The 19,634-nt window shown below is 37.6% G+C and overlaps 1 protein-coding gene across 1 annotated transcript; it reads right to left on the reverse strand.

Annotated features, from left to right (window-relative positions):
- Positions 1–1,682: 1,682 nt before the first annotated feature.
- cdhr1a (cadherin-related family member 1a) lies at positions 1,683–13,519 on the reverse strand. The gene is made up of 17 exons (XM_066679833.1): positions 13,459–13,519; positions 12,854–12,949; positions 12,045–12,190; positions 11,723–11,773; positions 11,347–11,436; positions 11,084–11,170; positions 10,422–10,541; positions 9,927–10,070; positions 9,578–9,656; positions 9,311–9,411; positions 8,553–8,756; positions 7,826–7,978; positions 7,351–7,515; positions 6,281–6,348; positions 4,388–4,616; positions 4,042–4,296; positions 1,683–2,972 (listed from the first exon to the last, which is right to left on the reverse strand). The coding sequence occupies exons 1-17, from the start codon at positions 13,517–13,519 to the stop codon at positions 2,430–2,432; spliced, it is 2,592 nt and encodes an 863-aa protein (XP_066535930.1). The 3' UTR covers positions 1,683–2,429.
- Between the last annotated feature and the right edge of the window lie 6,115 nt (positions 13,520–19,634).

The following is a 19,634-nucleotide window of genomic DNA, read 5'->3' on the forward strand; positions in this document are numbered from 1 at the left end:
GTCCACCCAGTTTAGGTGGATTGGCGACTCAAAAGAAAGTGTGTGTGTGTGTCACCATGTATAAGACTGGTGTGCCCTACAGGGTGTGTTCCTGCCTTGTTGGCTCTGGACCCACGGCGACCCGACCCTGAACTGGATAAACGTTTACAGATAATGAATGAATGATGGGTGTACTATATTGTAGAGCACACTGAGCAGGTAAAATGGTTTTAGGAGTAAACTTAGGGTGACCAGACGTCCTCTTTTACCCGGACATGTCCTCTTTTTTAGACTTAAAAAAATGTCCGGGCGGAATTTCACAAACATCCGGGATTTTGTTTTTCTAGAGCTCTCACAGAATTTCGAGAAGCATTTGGTTCACAAACTAGTCCCGCCCTCCCCTACTCCGATTGGTTCGCTTGCGTGAGAAAGGGGCGCGGTGAAGGAGCCTAAACTCTTCTGATTGGACGGTCTGACTTTAGAGCTACCGTTATTGGTCGACAACCTTCTCTGTAAACATTTAATTGGTCAGTCTGCACGTCAGTAGTCCTTGTTTACATCAGGCAAAGCTCATGTACCTACCCTCATCTCGAGCAGCTGTGCCGAAACGTAAATGTAAGTTCTCGGATGAATTAAAAAAGAAATTCCCATGTTTTGTGTAGCAAATAAAGGTGTAAAGGACCTAAAAGCACACATAGTTTCAGCTAAGCATACAACAGCAGCGAGGGGCGAGAGCTCCTCACTCCACCCCCAAGACGTGTCCTCTTTTTCAGTATCTCAGATCTGGTCACCCTAAGTAAACTAGACTCACTGCTTAGCAATACACTGCTAGCCTCAGAGAAGACCAGCCTTGATAACCTAATATCCTTTATACCTTTATAACTTAATATCCTGGTACATCTACATGACTTCTCTAAGGTCAACAATAAATGCTTACAAACTAATGTATATCCTTAGTTAAATGTCTCTGAAAAACTCACTGGAGCTCAAAATAAATGTGCCTGTCTTTGTTCTGAATGCTTTGCTTTTTCTTTTATCCTGGAGCATCAATGCACTTTACAAGTTTGTAATCCTCTGCTAAAAACCTAGTAATCCCACTCACTGCCAGTAAAGCGTAATTCCATGCCATGTGTGTGTCTGTGTCTTCTTTAGTTCTGCTTTCACTCTGGATTCCTAAAAGCCTCAGTGTGAGAGGCTTTTGTTTCCCATGAAGTGCTTAAGAACAGGACAGCTACACTGTTTTACTAATAATATACAAATCACACAAGCACTGTTGAAAGTAAAAATCGAATAGAATCATACACACGGAGTCTATAAGGGGCTCCTGCAGTTGTGATTGTATAAGAATGGTCAGTAAGCACAACGAAGAGTGCACGGATGATTTACTTTATATTTCTGAACGGAGTACTATACAATACCTTAAATAACTTAATTTTCTCGGATGTAAGTCCATTTTCAGCCTCAGCATTCATGTAAATTCTACAGCAGATCTCTAAGAACCTGACATAAGGCACAGTCCAGCCTGAACCAACACACTTCACTGTATTCAAACAAATAAACTCAGAGTTCACTGAAATAATTTATTTAGAAAATTTCAGACACAGAACCGTTTAACAACGTAAAGCACAAACAAGCAATGTTTTTCCATAACGTTCAAGAGAACTCCATTTTGTTTTTCAAAAGTAACTTCATTTACACAGTAACAGACATATTTAGGAAATATTGGCATCTGTACAAACACTGTATTGTTATATACAAAAGTCAATGTGGTGACAAAATCATGATTTGTTCTGAACATATAAGACCTTAGAGACATCTAGAATATTTACACATATTTATAAAAGAATGGTGTAATAGTGAAAATTACACAATTTGCTATATAACAAAATTCCTGTAAACCAACACATCACTGTAAATACTTTGGCAGTGTGAAGATTCATCCAATATTTACAAATTGTGGATCTGTTTTGCCTTAAACTTGACCATAAATAAATAAATACATCTACAAAACATATTTAAAATATTTGTGCTTGTGATGTATCTTCCTTTATTGGAAAGTATTTTTGTACAAGTTTCACTTCTTTATTATCATTTTATTGGTTGTTGTGTTATAGTCTGGAGTCTGGATGAATCTCTGTTGCTAGGGGTGTGGGTTAAGTAAGTCATAAGAGGGCAGTGCTTATGGAAGGAGGAGGCTTACCAGCCCAACGAGAGCATGTGTCTGGGTCACACAGGCTTCATCTTGCCTCTTGCCAGGTTCCACCTGCTCCCTGGCTTTAAAAACATGGAGTAAGTAGCTTGCAAGTTTGGCAGCGAAACAAGAGTGCAATCCTGCTGAGTGGAATCCTGTCCTCACTCTTCAGCAAAGCTTACTCAGGTGATTCAGGACCAGATTATCACCAGAGTTCACACGCTCCTTAAACATAATTCCATAAACCTGCCTCACAGCACTAGTATCGGTTGGTCATTTTCTTCTGTTCCAGTCTTAGTTTGAGCTCAGACACCAGGGCTGTGTTAATTGGGTTCTCTTTGTGTTTGCAGGTTCTCCTCTTTGGTTTCAAAGCCACAGCGGCAGAGAGAGTTGGTACTGCCCACGAGTGTTCCCCTGCTCTGAAATAGCCGGGCAGCGGAGGAGGAATGGGGGCTCTGGGCGGTGTTGGAGGAGACCACTGGGTGCCTGAAATGTTGTTATTACAATTGATGTTTTCTGCAGTTGGAACATCTGTGTCTTTCATCATGAAATTGTCCACATTGTTCCTGTCTCTGAAGGGGTTCTGAAAGTTCCATTGCTTGCGATGCCTGGCTCTCCTTTTAATAATGCGCCGAGATGGTAAGATTTTGTTGGACTTTTTGTTTCGCAAGAACATGACCGTAGATATCAAGACTGTGACAACAACCATGACTAAAATGACCCCAGCAAACAAGCCTAGGATTTGCATGGGATTTTCCCTACTTTGCATTAAAAAGGAGCCAAAAGGTCCCCTGAGTTGAGTCTGTAAAAGAGCACAAAGAGAAATCAAGTCCATGGGACTGAAAGTATAGACATCATGGGCTACAGTGAGGAAGAACTGAACTACACACATATATTAGCAGCATTGGAGCATACAGTAGACCACTGTATGTCAGTGCATATAGAAAAGTAAGTGGAAAAACTAAAGGAATCCAATCAGCTGAGCTCAAGCAGACGCGTATATTTTAAGTCACTGTTGGTAAACCAGAAAACACACTGGATTTGATTGAACTGAAATAGTACAGCAGATCCTGAATTAAAATTAAGACAAGATCAGAAGGGTTTAAAAGGACACCCAGAATTGAGACCATGCACAATTCAGAGAATTTTAAGTTAACGGAAAAGACAGGGGACAGGGAAAGTTACTGTGCTCTTGCTCTTTTACAGACTTGTATCTTTCAGTGTCACAGCAATGAAAGAAAAAGTGAAAAATGAAAAGCTCAACATTGTCAATTAAAGGAAAACAAAACAAAACTGCACAGTGCTGGAAGAGTGTATCATGGTCAGGGCCTCCTAATAATCTTTCTGATCTTGCCCTGTGGGTGAACCCGGGACTTTTTTACAGAGTTCCAGTAAATAATGGTGGATATGAAAATTGTCAACAAGATGGTGAGGATGACGGTGCTGAAACATATGTAGAAAACAGTCCAGGGCTGCGTTCTTAGACTCAAGAGGTATGAAAACATTCTTGATTTGATCTGCAAGGACAATACAATAACAAAAACAACACCAGCAAATCAGAAATATATAAAGTCTCTTCACATTCTGTGCTGAAGTACGTCATATATTCTGATGACTGACGATGTTTTAGATAGAAAATATTTACTAAAATCAAACTGGAAAAACAATAACAATTACTTCACTTAAGTGTTATTTTACAGGCTTAACTGGTCTGGATTTCAGAGTAGATTGCGCACTTGGTGGTTACAAGATCAGTTTTATTGAAGGTAAAACTGAAGTAAATCTTCAGTTTAATTAAAATGTCATTACATTTTGGCCCTGCTTTATACCAAGAAAAATTATGATAATAACAACAAGAAAACAGAACTTACTGCTTCTGTGATGTCAATCTTCACAATAGTGGTGGTACTGAATGATGGGGAGCCTCTGTCTCTGGCCTGGATCACCACAGACCAGGTGCATTCTTTCTGATTGGTGATGTTCTGTACTATGTCCATAGACTTGATGTAGGGCTTCAGTTTAATCTCTCCTGTCTCAGCATCAATGTCAAAGATATTATCTGGTTCCGCTTTCATGATGGAGTACTCAATAACATTGTTGGGCTCTTCTGCATCATCATCTACTGCCTGAACAACACAAGGACATATCATTTAAAATTAGACACACTCTAAATGCTTTAAATCTTAAGCAATTAAAAATCAGACCAGATTTTCTGACCTCTATTTTCACAGGAGCGCCGATGATCATTGTTTTCTCTAAGGAGTTTTCATTGAACTCTGGTGAATGGTCATTGAGGTCCAACACAGTGACAAAAACTTCAGCAAGGCTGTATTTTCCTTCTGTGTCCTCAGCCTTCACATAAAAGTTGTACTTGGATTTCACTTCTGCGTCGAGACTGGCCCAGGGCTGAGTGTAGATGATCCCTGAATCCGACTGGATGAGAAACCTGCAGAAGCACGGAAGACAGGAAATGAACACCCAGGAGAACCTGGATTACACAGATTCAGTACAAAGGTTTCTGTAATACTGCGTTCCAGATGAAAAAAGAACACAAGAAAAATTTCAAAATTGTTCAAAATGTAAAAAAAAACCCACCACCAACAAAACATTATTTCAGTAGTTATACCCATGGTGGAGGATCTAGCTTGTGTGTCATCTTCAGATTATATTATGATAATATTTAAATTTTTATACCTTGCAATATTCAATTAAATTCAGTTGTATTCTATTCTACCCTACTGTACTCTATTTTATTATATTCTACTTTGCTCTATTGTTTACATATTCCATCATGTTCTAAACATATCTATTCTCTACTAAAAATTCTACTCTATTCCTCCCCATTCTTTTCTATCCTACTCTGTTCTCTACCTATTCCATTCGGTTCTAAACATATCTACATTCTACAAAAAATTCTATTCTACCCCATTCTACTCTACTCTGCTCTATTCTACACCTGTTCCATATATTCTCTATTAAAACATTCTGTTCTACTCTGTTCTACTCTTCTCTGTTGCAATTGAAAATATAGCAGTGCGGATATTACAAGAACATGTGAAAAGTTTTTTCTTTCCTATATCCCATTAGCAGATTAACCAAGACAGATGCATAGACACCTAAACTGGGAGATTAGAGCAGATATTACAACATTCAGACCTTTTTGGAAATTTCATAGCATTTTCCAGTTACAACAATAATCAGTTTATCATAAGTTTGTCAGTCCTTATAAGAATGTTCAGTAGGTATTTAAAGCAGTGATCGTTTGGGAGTTTCCTAAATTATTACTATACTGTATAGTATTAGTATTATATGGAATAATTAAATAATATTTTAGCTAGGCCAAGTTTCAAAATTCCTTTGATGTGTGTCAAACACAGGTAGAGCAATATCCCAAAAGGTTCAAGCATTATGCTATTGATCTACTGTACAGATCATATATACATATAGAGAGAATTCACTTGTGTTTTGCTCTTTTAAGAAAATGATTGACAAATGATTATGAAAGTGAGAGGCACGGTAGTGCAGCAGGTAGTGTCGCAGTCACACAGCTCCAGGGATCTAGGTGCACCAGGTGACTGTCTGTGGGGAGTTTGGTGTGTTCTCCCTGTGTCCGCGTGGGTTTCCTCCGGGTGCTAGGGTTTCCTCACACAGTCCAAAAACACATGTTGGTAGGTGGATTGGCGACTCAAAAGCAAATGCACTGCTTAGTTAAAGAGAGGGGAGGTTCTCAACTCTAACAATGTTTGAGCTATTTATACCTTTGAAAGATTACAAAGATGAAATCAATTTCCATGCAGAACAACTAGCAGACTAAACACATAACAGTGAAACTATATGACACAGTGCTCACCAGATTTTCAATTAGATATTTTTACCCTGATATTGTTACTGACCTCTGATTCTAAATACGTATATTATGATTTAGACGTTCTATCTACAAAAATATTCCAGCAACACTGATATAGGTTAGAAGACTCTGTTTAATGTCTCAGAGATTGCTGCATATTTTATACATTACTCTGGAGACCCATCCCTTGTGACCAGTGCAGTATGAAGTGTGAATGTAATTGGACACAGAGAATTGGAGACATGGACAATAAGTCTACTCACAGGTCTGATCCTGAGCCGTAGATGGAGTATTTAACGACCCCCCACAAACCAGAGTCTGGATCTGTGGCCTGGAGAGAGCATAACAAGATCAATCAAAGGCCATAATAGCTGATCATTTGTGAATACAGGAGCGGGGCATAAGCACCTAACATGACACTGATGAAGAGTTTTAGCGAGTGATAGCTGAAAATGTTATTAGAATGAGACTGAGTGTCTGCTAATCGGACTACACAGCCATTTGCCCTCTCTGCGTGGTTTTACAGTGTTCCTGTGGCCAAGGTCAAGCACTGGCAGTTCATTTAGCTGATTGGAGTGGATCGAGGCCAGGATAACCCCTGCTACACCTCTGCTCACTCAAACACACTGAGACTCTCTCTACACTGATGACAGACAGACTGGGATATTGGTTAACACCCAACACAGAACAGCTTAAGGTCTGCTGCTGCCTGTGCCACCTCTACAGGAGGTTATACTGGGTATGTATCTGTGTTAAATGTTCTGCATTACTGTTTACTACATCTACACAGGATGGCTGTTTGATACTCTCACATCTTTTAAACATTCGTTAAAACAGAATTACTACAAATATTTTGAATGTAATACATTTATAAATGCAAGAATGAGAAAGGCTGTGTACAAAAACAGTGCTTTTAATGAGATTCTTTTATTGTGGGAGTGGTTTTGAGGAAAAGAGTGGTTTGTCTAGACATTGACATCAGTGCAGTCATAAAAAGTGGTTGGTAAAATGACCACACCGACTGAAATTACTATAATGTGTTAAGCACAAAAATCAAAGCTGGGGTTTTGCTGTTACACAACAGAATGAAAATGATAACCATCTGGCAGCTTACCTCAGTTTAGACCATTTAGCCAGTACTACCATCCTTAGCATGATTTTAGAAATTTATCCTCCCCAAAATTTGATATTAAGAGAATTAATATTGCACTCAAGTGGGCTTTTGAAACAGACATATCCTTTAGTTCCTGGGAATGTGACGCAAACGTACAAAACGTCTTTCATAATCATTCTATTCATAGTGGGTATGCAGAGGAATTTAGGTTATATTTACCGTCACAGACACGACATTGGAGCCACCAGGTGAGTTCTCTGGGATCCGTGCAATGTAGAAATCAGAGGAGAACTTTGGAGCGTTATCGTTTGTGTCCAGCAAGTTTATCACTATATCTGCAGTGGCACTGAACCTCTCAGGGGTGTCAATCTCCACTGCAAGAAGCTGTGGGGGAAAAATACTATTATCTACTTGCAATTAATTTTCACAAATTCCAACTATGTTAAAAATAAGTGTATAAAGACAATATCACAATTTAGTCATATTTTTTGCCACCATGCAGTAATCCTCAGGCATTCACAATCCACATCTTGTTACAAATGACACATTTTAGGGTTCTTGTGGGCCTGGGAAAATGGATTTTATGGATTGACTTTATGGGTTCATATGGACCCTTGACACACCATGTAATAAATAGATCTTCTTGTGAATCCCTTGCATATATTATTTTGAAGCATGCACTGTGTAAAATCACCTTGAAAGTGAGAGACTGAGATCTCTCATAGTCTATTGCAGCAGAGTTCTCTACCAATATGGTGACTTGAGCTTCATTAAGGACTGTTTGTGGGACCACTCTTAACATGTGTCCTGGCCCCACCAGCCTCAGATTGAACTTTGCATTTGCACCCTGAGAAAAAGAAAAACATACACATGAACATAGTCTGCACACCTATAAAACACAACAGCTTATGAAGTAGGTCAAGCTTTGTCCACTTTGCAAATAGATGCATTGATCTTCATGCTGAGGACACACGCATTAGGGGCAGCATTCACTCAGATGAACTTGATTTCATAATAATCTATTCATAGTGTATACTTGTATAATGAGATCTGCAATTGCACAGGAGGAAAAGCTGGATGGGGGAACAACATTGCATAATATGACAAAAGCTTGAAGAGGCACACCTGCTTGTCTGGGCTGATATCTTTCATTTACATAACAACAAAATATCAATTTCATTATGACAAATCATTCAAGCCCTCCCCAAAAATGTTAATGCCGTAACAGCTATTTTAACATCCAGTTCAGCCCAGGACACACTCAGCTACACTCAGCCATCAAGCAGATACTTTGTCCATCCAAAACACATTAAAAATTCATTTATGTTTAACTTCATTCAAACAGTACATTTAGAATGTGATTTAAAGCATTTGTCAGATGCTAACACGTTCTGGATTAAAACAGTCAATGAGTAGCTCACCTGGTCTGAATCATTGACAGTGATCTTCAGCCCCCTCAGTATCTCTCCCTCTGGAGGATGCTCATACATGGTCAGCTCAAACATGTTTTGAGGGCCACGCTCCCCGTAAAACGTAGGGGGGTGGTTATTCAGGTCCACTACTCGAATGGTTACAGTGGTAACAGAAGAGTCCAAGAGATTTCCATCTTCATTTACTTCTGAAGCCTGATAACAGGGAAATGATGTAAATTCCAACGAAAAAGTGGTACTAGTGACTATTATCCCCAAACACATTTACAGTTAATGTCATTTGCAACAAGCGGCCAAGCACAATGTGTTTACTGATATCTATTTTTACATGGGAAATGCTTTCTTACATCATACACTGACCATTTTGTTTAAAGGTTAAGCCACAGTCCAGTTTTCACTGGAATCAACAGTAAAACTATTGAAAAAGCTCATGTTTGGATGGTTTGACTAGCAATCAACTAAATACAGTGTAATTAGATGATTCTACTTCATTAGTTAATTCGAGAGAAAAGCGTGTAAACCAACATGACACTTAATTCTTTAGGAACACCACATTCACAAAAATGGAGATGAATGGATTAATGTATTTTTTCTGTTGAGCATATTTAAACTGCTCAGTGCTACCGATGGCATTCCTGCGTTCTGGCTCACTGAAATAACTGATCATTATCATAATTTTAAAAAGAAAAACAGAAGCGGCTTTGAAGAACGTTTGGTGTATTTGTAGATGAATACATATCACGACTGACCTTGACTTTGATATTAAATATTTCCCTTCTCAAATGGGCAGGATAGGCAAGCAAAGTGATGCATCCACTTGTTTTGTTTATAGCAAATGCACCTTCAGACCCTGCACAAAAAACATTAAAAATTAAAAAGCTATGTGTTTAGCAATTGAAAGCAAAAACATATGCATTTAGAAACAAGCCTTTTCCAGAGGAGTTTAGATATTATTATACTAAACATGATGCTACCAAAGAAAATACAAATTCCAAAGACCATGTAATCATACATACCACCGTCAATGGAATAAACAATTGGGTTAGGTTTCTCCACGTCTCCATCTTTTGCAAAAACTGTGAATATTTCAGATCCCTAAAGACAAAATCAGAAAGAGTGGAGACTATTCAATCTATGGCAGTGGCTCCCAATCCTGTTGTTTTCCTCATCTAACACATGTAATTAAGTTTATAAAGGGACTGATAGTTGCCTGTAGAGATTATTCTCAACTTGCAGAGGAGAAACAAAACACAGCACCCAGAATACTTTAATAAGCATAATGTTATACATGATAACGAATTTTTCTGAAGACAGCAATATGTTTTTGTAAACAAGATGAAAATGTTGGAAACTTTCAGGACTCACAGGAGAAGAAACTTCATAGACATAGCCAAAATATGGCGTTCCAACGAAGAGAGGAGAAGTGTCCTGACTGTCGATCACATTGATAGTCAAAGTAGCTGATGAAGACATCACCTGTACTTTTCCATTATAATTTCCTCCTCCATCCTTAACATAAGAACAATGATGACTAAAGAACTATCATTTCAGTAAAAATCCCAATGACAGAATAACACAGAAACTAATGTGTTTAGAAAGCGCAGTGGAAAACAAAAACATCTCAAATGAATAAAAGTCCATAACAGCTGGTTCCAAGAGTGGTTTCCTTGTCAAACTTTTAATAAATCGTGCCCAAAGTATCAATTATCTGCTTCCAAATTTTGAGAATGAGAATGAGAATGACCATTCTAATTTAACTCCATTACAAAATGTAGTTGAGACAATCTGGAGACTATAGGCTATAATTACATAGATAATATTTACATAGACATATATAGAAATTGATCATATTTTTCTGACCTTGGCCACCACAGTGACGAAATGTGTCTTGGACCTCTCATAGTCAAGATTCTCACCCAGTTTTATTCTCAGCACTCCACTATGGCGATCAATTGAAAACTTGCTGTTTGGGTCGTTGCTCTAGAGACGACAATAAAAAACGCAGTGTCAGAGCACTGAGCTGAGGCTCAAAGATCAGTATCACGTTCCTGCTGAAAAAGCAGTATTAAACTTTTTAGAGCAAGTGATGTATGTGTATTTACATCTGTTCAGGATAGGCATGACATTTATACTAAAGGAGCAGGTGAAACTAATGTGACCAGATGTGCTACAGCTACAATCTCATGTCCTTGTACACTGAGGACATCACTACCACCCTCAGCAGAGTAAAGCTCCAAGCTAAGCCCCTAGTACCTGACACAAATGTAATTGTAATTTAATCCCAAACAGAGCAACTGTATAGTATTCTGGACAGCACATTTTAGTCCAGTGTCAGATGTCCCTATAGAGCACTATCACTTTTATTGCAGCCAGAATAACAGGCCAATACACTTTTTGTACAAGGGTGTGTACAAGGGTGTGTACAAGGGTGAAAAAAGAAGAGATGGTAATGATGATAAGCCATACATCTACTTCGACAAGCTGTGCTGTGCTAGAGGTTGTTGAACGCAGCAATCTGTTACCTGAAGAAAGTAGTTTACAGATCCACCTGAGCCTGTATCTTTGTCCACAGCTTGCACTTTGTAAATACTGCTACCAGACGGTGTGCTCTGTGTATAGCAGCAACACACACACACACACACACACACACACACACATACACACACAGACACACATACACACACACACACACACACATATAGAGTTCATTATTGCAATTATTTACATTTTCTCATCCAGAATATAAAGCATATGTACAGAAATGTCAGTAGAATTCCATAATTACCTCTGGCACATCCACAATGGAAGGCATGTTTTGGAATTCTGGACGCTCATCATTAGCATCCATCACAAATACTCTTACCTTTTCAACTACCTGAAACATATTAAGCATAAATATTGGAAATAAGACCTGGCCAATCAAACGTTTAAGCTCCTAACCACATTACTATTAAACAGCATATTATTCCATTATTATTCTCATATTTTCACTAATTATTCAGCTAAAAATATTTGTTCTATAAATAACTTGGCAACTGCTATAAAATTGATGTTAAATAAAACCTAATATTTTGGCCAACATGTGGACAAAAAAAATAGAAAAATAAACTAGGGCATGACAACAGCAGCACACAGTGTGCCACAGATTTCAGTCTACTTACTTTATTAAGGCCATCTGAAATACTGACAAGGACCTCAATCTCATCCTGCACCTGCAACAACAGCGAATTAAGCTGAAAATAACATCTGTGTTTGTGTCTGAATCACACTCTCTGTATCTATCCCTATCTAAGATTCAGATGTAAAGTGAGAGTTGGCTTTTTGTTTTGGGTTAAAGTCAGGGACAGAAATAGGAACAATTAAAGTAAATATATATTTCTTAATTTCTGAATTTAAATGAAAAATAGGCTACACAGACAGTAATAAAATAAATTGCCGTTGTGTCAGAAATGTTCATTTGTTCAAAAGTGTCTGGAAGCTTACCTCTCTGTCAAGCTCCTCTATCAGAGTTACAATGCCAGATTTGGGATCAACACGAAAATATTCTTTAGATCCTGGATCAAAGGACAGGCCATATCTTACTGGCTGGTCCTCGGGATCTGTCCCGTTTAGAATATAAATCTGTGTTCCTGCAGTACAAAATAAATTACTGGTCAGAAACCTCTTCAGGAATAAATTTTATGACAAATATTAAATTACATTTATCACCATGACAGAATAAATAATCTATTCCCTCTGTTATTTCTAAATTGTAGTGTAGCAGACACCTGCACTGTAGAACAGCAGCATAAAGACACTACATACAGTACATAATGTGTTAGCCTTCTTCTAGTTCTTTAAGCTTAATTTTAAAAAATTGAAAACGTAACCGGACCTAACCATTTCTAAAGTAAAGCCATCAAACAACATATTGATATTGACAGAAAGTTTCAATAAAACTGTAGGCCGGAAGAATCAGACCTCCAGTGTACACAGAAGAGGTACAGCTGTGGAACAGCATTCACGCTAATACCAGATGCCAGAGAACACGTCAACAAGTGGCATCAAGCAGTTTAAATTAAATCTTCTAATGAGCTGAAAATGGGAGCAAAGGCACAGATGTTTCCTCAATCTGTAGTGTTCCTTTATTCAGAACAAAGGAATATTCAGAAGACAATTGTTTGCAATATTGGAAAGCAAAGAAATAATGTTTAGGAAAGCCTAGACCTAGACCTAGAAAGCCTAGATTTGGACAAAAGGTTTTTTTAGGGTCTCTATGCTGAGGTGTGCAGGTATTCGAGTGCCTCACTCACCCTTTGGTGTATCTTCTGAAAGACTGAATAGTGCCAGATTACCATTGTTACTGTGTGGTCCATTGTCATAGAAATGTGGTGCATAATCACTCTGGACTGTGGAGGCAGAGAAGGATGTCAGACGGTACACAGTATACTAGTATTTTCCCTGTGATTAGGATATTTCTATATTAATGGTATTTAAAAGAAGTCATAATATAGGACACAGCTTTACATGCAGCATACTGACAATACAGAGACCTCCTCTCTCTATCCACTTGAAGGGATTACTTCTGCCTTTACGTCATACACAAACAAAAATACACTGACTTAATATATCTATCCACATATTTTATTTTATTTTTAAGACAGTTGGATCCAGGAAATAAAAACATATCTGAAATTTTGACATTTGAATATGTTTTGTACAAAACCATGTGAACTCACTTTTTATATTCAAGCAGAGAATATTAACAAGAGGAGAAACTAAATAAATACTGTATGAAAGGTACAAAGCATGAAGTACTTTATAAAACAACATTATTACTCAGATGGTATTTCAGGGGTTATTAACCGTCAGAGAATTATTCTGAACAAAAACCAACTACATAAACTTAAATACTCACCAAAGCAGACATGAACTAAGAAGCAAAGTGGTGAAAAAAGTATTCCTTTATCGATATTCATCCTACAAAGTTTAAAAAATGTATACATATATAGGCCAAAGAAAGCTATAGCAGAAGCAGCTAAGCAAGTGTCCCTCAGAAGGTGTTTATTGCAGACTGAAAGGAGCTAAAGTAGAGCTAAGAGCCTAATCCAATGACAGGTCTTAGCCTGGGACCATTTTTAGACCCCTTCTCTGCCTCTACTCCTTTAGCACTTCAGCTAATGCCCACCACAGGGGCTCCTGCACTGCTGCTCACACACACACACACACACACACACCTCATAAAGGTGTTTTACAACAAAACTACTCACATATTGAATATATATATTAAACTTCAAAGTGAAAAATGTCATTATGAGACAGTATACAACAAATTGATTTATATTTGACAGTTCATTCTATAATCTTTGGACTCATAAAATAAAACCTTGCCTCAAGAATCTACTGCCCAGACTCTCAACTGCTCATCTAGTCTTAGTAACTGAAGATACGGGCCATCGTTCCAAAATGCTGTATATCCATTTGTAACCCCCACCTCAGCATTCCATAATGACTCCTCTAGGGACAGTGTACATTTGGCATGTGACTCCATGGTCAGTTTAAATCCACACCATTCAGAAGACTTGTTCCTAATTTGCATACCAACTTTTCCATCACCCAAATGTGCCACCTCACCAGTGAATTTAATAATAAACTGTTAGCTGACTTTTTTAATTGAACATTTTACAAATTGTTCTGCATTTAACTAAATTAATTTAAAATTTGCCCTACATAATAATAATAATAATAATAATAATACATTATATTTATATAGTGTACATGTAATGAAACACACAGCTGAGTTATTTAAGTATTGTCGAAATCCATGACATGTTCTGAATAGTGCCTAATAAAAATGATCACAATAATGATAATGGCATTTTCACACCTTTATTATACAACAAACATAAAAATACTTTAATATACTAAACTGCACATGTAGTATGGTCATTTTAACAGGGCATGCTTTTCTAAGTGATAAATGGTTTCCTCGGGTTTTAATTAAGAGCTACCTATAGTCAGAAATGTCATGAAATTATGTGACCATAATCACAAAATGCAGATGTCGGCATCACATCATGAAAAGCTATAATCCAGTCAGCATTACTGTGTAACAGAGGGAGTTGTTTCCTATCAGTACAGAACAGAGGTAAAAACTGAGGTAAAACATTTTCTCACTAGGCTCTATCTTCTCGTTTAGGTCAGTGTATCTTAAGATGAAATATACCCCCTTTAAAAAGTGTTTAAGTAAAGGAATACACTTAATCTCTTTGTTTGTCAATCCAATTTGCAGAGAGTGTGGTGGAACTCTCAAGTATGGTTATGTAACCCTCCTCCTCAGCTCTCAGTACTCTCAAGAAATAAACACCCTCTCTACACTGACAAGCTCAGAAAAACAGAACAGCAGTACTTTATCATACTTAACTATGGCTTAATATTACATCACAGCACACGTTAAAGACACTTGACAACTCAGCCATGACTCTCCACTACAGACCCAGTCTGAGTGGACTAAAACCATACAAAGTGATAGACTGTTCTAAATAAGTAACAAATAAAATACCCAGTGCTGGAATTAGAATTTACACCTAGAACTGTCCTCAAAGGGAATTACTACATTTACCTAGTGTTCCTGAAAAGAGGTTGTAATTAAAAAATTAAAATTGTGAAACATACTTTTCCATTCCCGGTCTATAATGTCTATTTCTGCAGGAAAATAAACTGCAACATTAGCCTGACATCATGCTCAGTACCAAATGCCTGTGAGAGTGGTATAACGCCCCTAGTTACTGGAAGGTGGAGCAGTGTTAGTGCCTTACTGGAGTTTTTCTGTTCTGTAAAAGACACTGACACTTTCTGTATTTTACCCTCAAATCAAACTTTCTGTACCATGCTTTTAAGAAAGCAGCTTTACTGAAATTCAGTAGAAGGACAATAGTTAAACACATTAAACACAACCAGAGGAGAGCAATCCAAGGCAACAGTGGCAAGGAAAAACTCCATCCAAGGGGAGGGACTCACCAGGGGGACCATCTCCTCTGGTCAGTTTACCAATAAATTATTCAGGAAAAAGTCGCAGTACCATGTGGATTTTGTGGTTATGCTCAGGAGTACACACATAGTGCACACAGTAGTGAAGCTAAGACTAATTAATAATAATAACAGTAATATTAATAATAAAAACAAACTCCAGAATGCCCCTTTAACTACCACTTAAAGGTACCACTTGTATGTTTCAGCTATCCAGGCTAAAGTAAGAAGAAAAAAAATACTTTCAAAATATATCAGTTGACTACATATTTGTTATAACACACATGTTTTACAAAAGTAAAAGCAGTTAATTCAGAACTTCAGAACATGCCGTTTTCTAATATGCACCTATGACCAAGCAACTATGCAAATGAAAAAAAAGGCACACCTGCCAATTTACCTCAATCAACATTTGTGACTGTAGCTCTGCTTTCAGGTTTAATTTGCATGGAGCAGGCAGATGGCAGGCAAGCAGATTAACCCAGTGTAATCCTTCATCATCTCGCAGTGCTCAGAGCCAGTCTACTGGGACAAATAAACCAGAGGCAAATCACCATTTACAGCAAGGAAACGGCAGTCCAGCAGATACAACTGAAAACATATTCCCCCAGTAGTAAGACTCATATTTGTAGAGACACTCAGTCACCTGTAAAGAGGGAGATGAATTCAGATTCTTGATTTATTGCCACAACAGCATAATCTAATAAATAGAATTTAATTCAATATTTCACAGGCATAATGAGCAATGTCACATCATTGTGTACAAGTTAAGACACTTTGGCATGTAACTTACATTTTTACAGATACACAGATACTGTGGATAATAAAGAGTATAATTCTATCAAAGACACATTTGTCTATTTTATAGGTATTCTTAGATATTGGTGTCTCACTTGACAGTGTCCTGTAACTAATATAAAATAATACATAGCTGAAACAATCTCATGAAAGAATTAAATGGATTCACTTAGAACAAAGCTCAGTGTTCCCAAGATGAATGACATTTTGACCCAAAATGAATTTAGATGTAAGAGAAAATAAAATGACCATTTTAATCAAATTATTATTATTATTATTATTATTAGTAGTAGTAGTAGTAGTAGTAGTAGTATTACCTCTACAATTCTGTTATCATTAACATGAGATTAACTGCTAAATCTATTATTATTACCTTCAAAACTGGTATAACACAGCATTTTCTGGCTTAATTAAAGAAAAATGAAACAAATCACACGTTTCTGTCAAACTTAAACATGTGCAATATTTCTACAAATTGAGAGTGTTCACTTGCAACATACTTACATGAACTTCAGCCTGAATTTGGGCAGATTGAAAAAGAAGAGCTTATGGAGGAGACTTTGGCTAAGGCTGTGGAACAGTTATGAAATGTAGAAATCAGATACAGATTAACATGCCAAAAAAAAAAATAAAAAAATCAGACATTAATAAAATCTTCATTTCCCATGTTTCTCTGGAAATCCAGACATGCCTTAATAAGGTCACAGTTTGTGGACATACAGGATAAGCATATGTCCACTCAAGAGACTGAATCTGAAGCATCACAATATTAACGCTGATAAAGCTTCTTTTATTTACTGAAAGTAAATTTACTGTCTCTCCACAAGGGTTTGGTTTCCAGCTGTGCAGACAGAACAGATCCATATTGTCACTGTCCAGTTAAAAGCATATATTTCCATTTCTGCTGATTTTTAGTTTACTACATCATTTGAACACAGTAGGTGTCCTTCACATTTTGTGAACATTTCATAATAAATACATCAAGAGCAATGCTCCTAATTTACTTTGAATAAAATCTTTGACTTCCATTGAAAGTTAAAATGTTTTTCCTTCTCAGGTAAAGTCACTATTTTGAGACAGTGAAATTATTTTGAAGTAGGGGTGTCAAATGATGTCAAAAATTATTTATCAAAAATAACTGATACAATTGCACCTTATCATAACTAATCACATTTGTTTTATATATGGTATGTTTTTTCAATGATAAAATGACTTGAAATTTCTAAAAAAAAATGTAATTTTCTAAAAAATAAAAACTATATTTAAGGGCCAAAGAACTGTATCTGTGTAATATATTATTGGAGCTTACGGTAACGCTGTCCATTAATGCCCTCAAGTGGACATCAACGGTAGTCCACAGTTTACAATGATTTTCAGTGATGCCAAAGGGGCACATTTGAGAAGATGCTGAGGGTGCTAGAACCCAATGATGCTGATGCTGACTTGCCATTTAGAACTTTCTTTGTCACAGTTTCCATTCCACCCCCAATTTTGCAAAGTACAGCTGTATGAAATAATAATTTCAGAAGAGAAAATGTGTAAATTCAAACTTTCAGATATTGAAAAACAACATTTGCCTGCAATTATCAATGCATGGCTTCATTTAATAAAAATTAAGAAAAATGTGGTATATGCAGAAGTTTGGACACCCTACTAAATCAGTAGAGTAACACTCCTTTTGACGAATACTGCAGATTAAACTAATTTTTGAAGCTAGCCTTTGTTTTCTTTTTAATATTTTTATTTGCTCAATAGTTCCTTGCCAAATGTTTCTAGCGCCTTCATATTCGGTATGATTATATGGGTTGTGGGGCGGCATGGTGGCGCAGCACGTAGTCACACAGCTCGGCCTGGAGGTTGTGGGTTCGAGTCCTGCTCCGGGTGACTGTCTGTGAGGAGTTGGTGTGTTCTCCCTGTGTCCGCGTGGGTTTCCTCCGGGTGCTCCAGTTTCCTCCCACAGTCCAAAAACACACGTTGGTAGGTGGATTGCCGACTCAAAAGTGTCCGTAGGTGTGAGTGAATGTGTGTGTGTGTGTCTGTGTTGCCCTGTGAAGGACTGGCGCCCCCTCCAGGGTGTATTCCTGCCTTGTGCTCAATGATTCCAGGTAGGCTCTGGACCCACCGCGATCCTCACCTGGATAAGCGCTTACAGATAATGGATGATTATATGGGTTGTCAGTTTCATACAGCCAATGCCCCTACCAGCATTTGCTTTTAGATTGTGGGAAGAAACTAAAGCACCTGGAGTAAACCAATGCAGACACAGGGAAAACACACCAAACTCCTCACAGATCATGACCTGAGGTCACAACCCCAGAAAGCCACACATCCCCTTACAGATCCGCTCCAGTGGCATGGTGTTCTTTTCATCAAACACTGCTCTTGATTTAGTAAATTAGATAAGAAAATACTTCCCATTAACATATAAAATTGTTAGCAGGTCGTGTTAACCACTTTTCACTTCACAAATCAATAAAATACCTCTTTCTGCTGAATGCCAGTACAACATTTTGCATACAGCTCTGATTTCTACATGGTGTAAGGTGGAACAGAAAATGTAAATTTGAAGCTGTCGAATAAGAAGCCAGACTGTTTCAACAGTGTCCCTGCTCTGTATATTTTAATGCTTCTTTAGCACACCCTTAATGGAACTAATCAGCTCTTTCCGAAGCCCCCTTGTGACTTGTTGGAGTGTGTTTGAGCAGAACAGAGCAGGGCTGAATATCAATGGACAATTATATAAATCATTTTAAGTAAATTCTGTATGGATTTGTCTCTATTTTTGAACTGGGAGCTGTTTAAAACCATTGTCAAGCAAATGTTTACGTGTAAATGATAAACATCTATAATTTTAATGTTATATATAATCTAGGACTCTGAATACTTTTAGAAGCTGTAATGTTATGTTAGAAAATGTTACATTTGACTCAATATGAATATGCTAATGGAAGGTATCCACATGATTTAGAGTCAGCAGTGTCTTAGAAAACAAACTATCAACCCCCATGAAAAAATCCCCAACTGCTGAGGTACACAGTACTAACCTTGTAGAGAGTTTTGTTATTGTTGGTGTTCCATGAAGCCTGTTGTTCATCCAGGGCACTATGCAGTGATGTAGAACATGCATCCTTCACAGTATCAGCTTTCGCTCCTGTCCCCCTGTAATCACACTAATGTATGTATAGTGACTGGTGAGGCATTCCTGAAACAGAAGTACTCTTGTGAGCAGTGGGGGTGGCAGGGGGTTGGGGGGACTGGGATCACGTG

The sequence above is a fragment of the Hoplias malabaricus genome, chromosome 8 (genome assembly GCF_029633855.1).
Source record: "Hoplias malabaricus isolate fHopMal1 chromosome 8, fHopMal1.hap1, whole genome shotgun sequence".
NCBI classification, from domain to species: domain Eukaryota; kingdom Metazoa; phylum Chordata; class Actinopteri; order Characiformes; family Erythrinidae; genus Hoplias; species Hoplias malabaricus.